The following is a 7,607-nucleotide window of genomic DNA, read 5'->3' on the forward strand; positions in this document are numbered from 1 at the left end:
TTTATGAGAAATGATAGCACCCAGTCTTTTTCTAATTGATCCAGAGAGATAGAGAGACAAATGGGCAGATATGCTATAGATAGATAGATTACATGTAATTGGAATTATTACCGAAACTCATAAGTAACATGTCTTTATTAACTATTTGCTATATTACACAATAGCCCAGCTACGCCCCCTCAAATGGATTTTCCCCAAGAATTCTCAATAAATACAACTTCTGGAGGACATGGAGATCATTCATTCAGAAGTCACTCTCTTTAGGGCTTATTCACCGAGGTGTGGATTAGAAAGAAAGGAAATTAGCACAAGGAATGGATTGTACAAGTAAGTGAAACTTACTGGATATGCTGAAAGTATTTGAGAAGTATTGCACACGAGGAGCTCCGCGGCTTCTGCACAGTGCATTACATAATAGGAAATGCTCAGTTAACCCTGTAGACTTAAGGCTATCGAGCATGACCATGTAACATTCTCCGAATATCTATCACCTTATGTTTAAATTGCTATTAATTTCCAATAATTCATTTATTCTCCATGTATTATGTATTTCATTAATCTTAGTTATGGTATCTTGTCAAAGTGATTCAAAGCATTATATGTTATGTATTGGAACCCCCAACATTTTATGGTGGCTTCTATGGAACCAAAAGCTAATGGTTAGATTCGGTTCTACAAGTTGAGTTATATTTGATTTCAGAGGGTCAAAAAAAGCATTGGATTATACATCTTCTACATTTCATATAGTATTTGGTCATGTCAACATAAACCAGGAACAATTGTGTAAATTGAAAGCGTTAATAGGATGCGTAAATGAAAATGTTCTTGAGTCAGAGAACATCCTTCTTTGCAGTTGTGAATTTCTTAACGAAAGACATTATTTCCTATTACAGGCTCTACATCATCTGCTTGGCTCCTGGCTTGTTTGGTAATAGCTGCAATATTACCGATTGTATCGTCAGCACCTACGTCCCACAACTATCGCTCTACCAGGCAAACTAAAGGAGGACTTGAGAATGTGGCAAATATCTTAGTAACGGAGACGGGCAAGCTATGTACTGAGGTGAGTGTACTTATATTATATATCCCTGTGGATAGAAAGTGACATATCTTTTTCTATTGTTATCATAGCTTGTATAGTTTATCACAGCTATCATAGTTTCTTTATGGGGGTAATTTAGGATTAACAGTAGTATAAGCACTTATGTCAGTTCAGCGTCATCAGGTCACATCTTGATTTATATTTTACCCTTTAAACACTTCTACATCAACTGTTGGGATATAGGCAGATCCTCGTATGAGGTAGTATGGCTCCTCCTGGGCATTTCTGTACACAATCATTGGCCGCCATATTTATAGAACAAGAAAAGACTCTAAAGGAGAAAGCTGCCATCCATATAGCATCAGTGCGAATTCTCAGATATGGTATGAGCCTATGTACCTCTATAGGAGCCATATTACAGAACTATGCAAAATAGGGCCATGAAACCGCCATATACATAGGACTTTAAAGACCTCTAGACCTAAAATTAACAGGTATCTTGTATACAGAGCTTTTAACTTCAGCCATAAATATGTATATAAAAGCATCGGGAGGATCTAAGACCTGCTATGGTCCGTTTCACCCCAGCTGATAACAGGGAACAATGCCGGCTCAGACTGCACACCAAACTATGGTGTAAGAGACAGAGTTCCCCCGGAAACTTTTCATCTGACTGTTTTGACTAATACTCGTCTCTATACAATTGAACTAGCTTTTCCTGTACGTGTTTGCCAGTAAAATGAGTATTCACATGTGTCTCAGCTTTGGGGTGAGATATACGTGAATACTCCCTGGGGTGTTCAGGCAGCTAAGCACATCTCCTGTGTCGCTGTGTACCGAATACTCCACAATTGTGTCATTTCGGCTCATTATGATGCATTCAGTCTTTTTCCCCAAAATACACGTTCCAGTAGATTTTATTGTCTCGGACTTCACTGTTCTTTAGTTGTCCAAGTTGTTCATTTGTAAAAAAAAAAAAAAAAGAAGAAGTTATTGTAAGAGTAAAATGTAATGTGAAACCAGATGCACAAAATAGGCCTCATTTATCAAAGAAAACAGAAAACAGGCCTTGTTGTCCCGAGCAACCAACCGGTGCTCAGCTTTTAATCCTTAAACAGCTTTGGTAAAATAAAAGCTGCTCTCTGATTGGTTGCTATGGATAACAAGTTTATAATTTTGATAAAGGTGGCCCATGGTTGTTAGAGGTCAATAAGTTTCCATAAAAGACAATTCTATATGATTTGCTTGATTGAGTGAATTGACCAATTTTAATCATCAGTATGAGTGGATGTATTCTTCATACAGCACAGCAGAACACTATTCAGTATTATTTATAAAGCGGTCACTTGCTATTTATCGAGGTTTAAATATTTTCTTTTGCGTTTTCTTGTAGATCTGCAAAACTCCCAACCTATGCCGTAGCAGTGTTGAACATTTATTAAGAATAGACCTGAAACTCCCAGAAATTAAAGACATCGAGTCTGGATGTCTAAGCACAAAGTTCAATAAGGTACAAAACCATTCATGTTATTATGTCTAATGTAATATAATAAAGGCTTTCTAAAGTGTTTAAAAAACAGGCCTGGAAATAATCTCATTTTTACAAAAAATAAAAACTTAAGTGGTAATTTTTAAAATAATTTTTCATTTTAATGGACTGAGCAGGGGGCAGTGCTGCGATCTCTTATTCTTAAAGGCATTGTCTGGCCTTAGGCTTCAAGTCTGCAGTCTCTCTATGTGACTGCAGACTTGTAAATCCTCTCATCACACGCAAAGTGTTCTGTAAGGATTCTCCAATGCTGGCAGCAGAAGGCGCATGACCGCAAGTATGTGATTGATTACATGCATGCAGTCACATGTCTACTAGACTTTATCCAGCCTCCCTCAATGCAAGCGTATTGAGCTAGGCCAGACCCAGTCTAGTCACAATATTGCCGGAAGCATAAAAATCACATACGTGTGGTCACATGACCGCCTGCTCCCAATACTGTAACCAGAGAACCCCACGGCGCGCAGCATATAGAGTGGCTGCAGCCTTGTTGCCAAAGGCTCGACAACCAATTTAAACAGCAAAAATGATCCTGAGTTACTAAAGCTGGCCATACACATTAGATGGCTGTCAGCTGAACGGTGCTTTTGCCGATTGTTTAGCCGACAGTCATCTCAGCTGACTCTCCCCTACACAGGAGAGCCCTTTTGTCCGAGCGCTCCTGCGTTCTCCATGACAAAGCTGCCTGCTGATTTGTCGACCTATCTTCGGGAGAATAATGCGATCGGCAGTGTGAAATCAAACATGCGCGGTCAACATTTCTCCCGACCATCAGTAGGCCGAACCTGTCAACATCAACATTAGTCTAATGTGTATGGGGCCTCTACTGCTCAATATGGTAAAATTGTCTGAGGACATCTGGCAACGTTTTTAGATGGGAACTTGTACTATCAGACTTACCTCTCTAGAGCCTGAGCTTACAAATTTAAAGGGCATGCAGGATCCAGCCATCAAAGATGGGATGCCTGCTCAACCAATATAGAGGTAGTTATTTATAACTAAATGTATATTGCAAACAAGCAAAACTGGAAAGCACCTGAAATAAATGCATAGGTGAAGGTGGCTGTGACTGCATTGCACTAGCATACAAAGAAATACAACCGCACACGGAGCACACTAAAGATATATGTAAACCTTGAATGTTTGGATTTTGTACAGCACCACTGTTACATAGACTATACTTATATATTTAATGTACTTAGTACACAATTTGATCAATTTGTATGAGCCCATCTGCCACCAGCAAGACTAACAGCTATAACTGTCCTGGGCCTAGGTCTATGCATTTAATTTGTTTCTATGTATTCTAGTGCAATGCAGTCCCATCAACCTGCAAATGTACATTTATTTTATTTTGCTATGATGCCCTTGTCAGGTTAATTTTTTTACCGTGTATAAAAATTTTCTGTAATGTATGCTTTCACTGAACATCATTGGGTGGAGGCCTCAGTACATCTATTGTCTATTAGAAAAAAAAATAGTAAATGCTCTGTACAAACATAGTCTGTAACGCATTAATTTCTCATTAGGAAAAATGTCTGCCCAAAATCTACAGTGATCTTCTGAAGTTCCAAACATACTTGGATTTTCTAATGGAATCTATGCCAAGCAGTAAAAACATCATTGAGTTTCTACAGGTCAAGTCCATCAGTTTGGCAAACAGCATCAAACATGTAAGTTTCTTTTATTTATTAAAATATTAAATTGTTTTAGATTTTTCAACAAATTGAAGTGGAGGCAGAGGAGGGCTGGCGGGACATAGAATTGTGCGATGGCCTCTTTTTAAGGCTAGGGCAGTGAAATAAATCTTTAGCGCAGTTACGCCAAGCCTAGCTACGACTGAAACTACAATGAGAACCACATCACGATGCCGGAGTCATGTCTTCTGGTCTTGATAGTTACATTCAGTAGAATTACCCCTCCATTAATCTTGTTAGCGCTGCAGTCCTTCCTTGTAATTACTGTAAAATGTGCAATCCCCAATGTACGTAACAATTTCACTCAACATAAACCCTCCTAAAACTATATAAAGGACTAAAAATACTCTATTTCTCTGTTGTAAGCAGCGGTGCGTGTAATGGGAGATTGTTAACTTTCGATTAGTAATAATGTCTTCATGCTATATTTGATAAGATTATGCTAGAGACCTAGACTCTGCAGAAAGTCCTGATTTTTTTGCCCATATCCCCCTCATCCTTTAACAATAATTTTGTAAATGGGGCCTCTTCTGCATTAGCTCCATTAGTGGTCACCTACTCTAAATACCCCATATCCTGTCTCTCTTGGAAACCCCTCAACCCACTACAAGTAACTTTAGAACATTAAAACAGATTATGGGAAGGTTTTCAATAATAACTACTAGGCTACATCTAGGAAGGAATTGGTATTTGCAATACTCCATAATATAATATGGGTCAACAGAGGTACCAATTTTTGTAGAGCAGGTTAGAAAATTAGAGCATCATCATACTGGTTGCTGTGGGGCTGTACCTCTAATTTTTCTCTTCCTTGCCATTCCATTAAAAGGACATTTGTATTATCAGTTTCTCCATGATATATTAACTATAAAAGTTTTGTACAAGATCTGTATCCAGCAACAGCGCACCTTGGACTATGTCTTGTATAGCATTTAACCCTGTTGATTATTTCCATATTATTAAAACTCCTTTCTCTATTCTAGATAGTAGAAAATCCTTCAGAAGACAAGGAAGACACCACTACTGGCATTACAGTGGCTGACTTAAGTTCTAAAGATCCATGGAACCAAAATCTTACAACCTATATCATTCTGCAATCCTTCAAGGAGTACATGGAGAAGACAGCTCGAGCTCTACGCAACAGTGTAAAGGTCTCTAAATGACGGGACTCCCTGCACATTACTACTATGTAGTGAAAAGCTGCTGTTCTATTTTCAGAACATTCACTGGGATTTACGTTGTTAAATGTTAATTATTTTATTTATAGTCCATTTTATAATTACTTTTATTTAAATATTTATATTTTTTGAAATATTAATGATTATGACGGCTGTGTTTTATTTATTTGATTTTACTTGTACATCATGTTTTATCTTGTATAATGGATTTTTGCTAATGGTCCAGTCATTGCCAGTGTTGCCTAGTCGAGTGGTCTGTAATTTCAATATGTGCACACTATGTATGGAATGTTTACAAAGAATATGCTGATTGTATCCAGATTTCAATCGACCAGGCATGTCTTTTTATTTTTTTTCTTTAATAAACACTGTTAAAGAAGGTACAGCAACATCTTTTCTTTTCGTGCTGACATGTTCCCCTTTGAATTATTACAATTATTGGATGATCTTCCAAGTGGTTGTCCACACTATTGGACAACCCCTGCTTAATTAATTCAGGAGCCGAATTAAGATTTTAAAAAAGTCTACACTCACTTTCTGCAGCGGCGCCAATGTTTTGACAAGTGTCGGCTGCAGCCAATGAGTGGCTACATGAAAGCTGCAGCCTTTACTATTTCATCAGCGTGATTGTCCACGCTGACGACATGTGGATGAGCTGCAGCCAAAAAGCAACTGCTCATGGACTGTGGCCGCCACGCTACATCACTCTTCAGGAACAGCGGTGTCAACATCTATAGAATGGCGCCATTGGAGGTGTATACACTGTTTTTTATCATAATTCGGCTCCTGAATTGACTATGCTGGGGTTGTCCAGTAGTAGACAACCTCTGTAACGTTTGCCCATTCATCCAGAAGAGTATTTGTGAGGTCACATAAGAGTGCCTGGCTCACAACTTCCAATTACATCCTAAATGTGTTCAATAGGGTTGAGGTCAGAACTTTTCGAGGACCAGTCATGTTCTTCCACACCAAATGTAAATAGCAATGCCTTTATGGACCTTTCTACACTGGAGCACAGCCAGGCTGGAATACAAAAGAGCCTTTCCCAAACTGTTTGCACAATGATTTTGTTCTGCATCTTTGTATGCTGATGAATTAAAGACTATGTAGACCTTTGCAGAAATTTTTTTCATAGTTCATTTTCTTCCTAAATGCCAGGATAAGCAATTATCTAAAGAGATCTGCATACAAGATACATATCTATTAGAGCTCCTGTTCCTGGCAGATCTATGCTCCCTACTTCCCACACCTTAGTGTTAGAGATAGCAGAAGGGAGAGGGAAGGGGGTTATACAAAGATCTGATGTGGGGTTTAAGGAATTACCAAGTTTTATTGATAAAATATTATGGAACGCAGTTAAAATTGGCTATAGACAAGGGGGAAAGGACAAGGAAAGGTAATAAGTTCTGGAAATGTGCTGATACATGAAAGTAAAGACTGCAGCACCCTATATACACACAGACCTCATAGCGAGCGTGTATGACAAGGATGGACACTCCTACAGTAGAAAAATCAGAAATTTGGGTCAGGCTGTAAACAGTAAACCAGAGGGTCTGAAAATGAATGAAGGAATTACGATTGCAGATGGAAACTTTGCAATTTTATTATAAAAATATTTTTTTCGACGTCAACAGCATCCGTAGCCTCTAAGATTTCCATTTACAGGAACTGAGTGGCCCACGCGACCCTCTGAAAAACAACCTCATCACATTATCCATCCAACATTAAACTTTACAGTTGGCAAAACGTAGTCATCATATAGGTAATGTTCTCTTGCCATTCCTGAGGGCCAGACTTGTCCATCAAACTGCCAGATAAGGAAGTGTGATTCGTCACTCCACAGAACACGTTTTCATTGCTTCAGAGTCCAGTGGCAGTGTGTTTAATTCTACTCCTTCTGACCCTTTACATTGTGCTTGGTGATGTAAAGCTTGCATGCAGCTCCCAGCAGTTTTTGTACTGAAATTAAAGCCAGAGGAGGTTTGGATTAAAGGGGTTTTTCCAACTAACAAAGTACATTTTAATTAGCAGATATTGGAATAAAAATAAATTCCACAAATTAATGTGTTAAAAAAGTCTCTATGCTGAGATAATCTTATAAATGTGCCCCTGCTGTGTACTGTGTAATGGCTTTGTCTGAC

The 7,607-nt window shown here is 38.5% G+C and overlaps 1 protein-coding gene across 1 annotated transcript; it reads left to right on the forward strand.

Moving 5' to 3' along the window:
- The first annotated feature begins 229 nt into the window (after positions 1-229).
- IL6 (interleukin 6) lies at positions 230-5,793 on the forward strand. The gene is made up of 6 exons (XM_077271642.1): positions 230-327; positions 701-783; positions 894-1,063; positions 2,436-2,552; positions 4,121-4,264; positions 5,272-5,793. The coding sequence occupies exons 1-6, from the start codon at positions 230-232 to the stop codon at positions 5,449-5,451; spliced, it is 792 nt and encodes a 263-aa protein (XP_077127757.1). The 3' UTR covers positions 5,452-5,793.
- The last annotated feature ends 1,814 nt before the right edge of the window (positions 5,794-7,607 follow it).

This window comes from Ranitomeya variabilis, chromosome 6 (genome assembly GCF_051348905.1).
Source record: "Ranitomeya variabilis isolate aRanVar5 chromosome 6, aRanVar5.hap1, whole genome shotgun sequence".
Taxonomy (NCBI): Eukaryota; Metazoa; Chordata; class Amphibia; order Anura; family Dendrobatidae; genus Ranitomeya; species Ranitomeya variabilis.

Bases quoted from the DNA above. Each gene is read 5' to 3' on its own strand.
- IL6 (XM_077271642.1), top strand. From the start codon at position 230: ATGGAGATCATTCATTCAGAAGTCACTCTCTTTAGGGCTTATTCACCG. The intron at 2,553-4,120 runs GTACAAAACCAT...ATTTCTCATTAG, and splicing joins TAAGCACAAAGTTCAATAAG to GAAAAATGTCTGCCCAAAAT. The intron at 4,265-5,271 runs GTAAGTTTCTTT...TCTCTATTCTAG, and splicing joins TGGCAAACAGCATCAAACAT to ATAGTAGAAAATCCTTCAGA.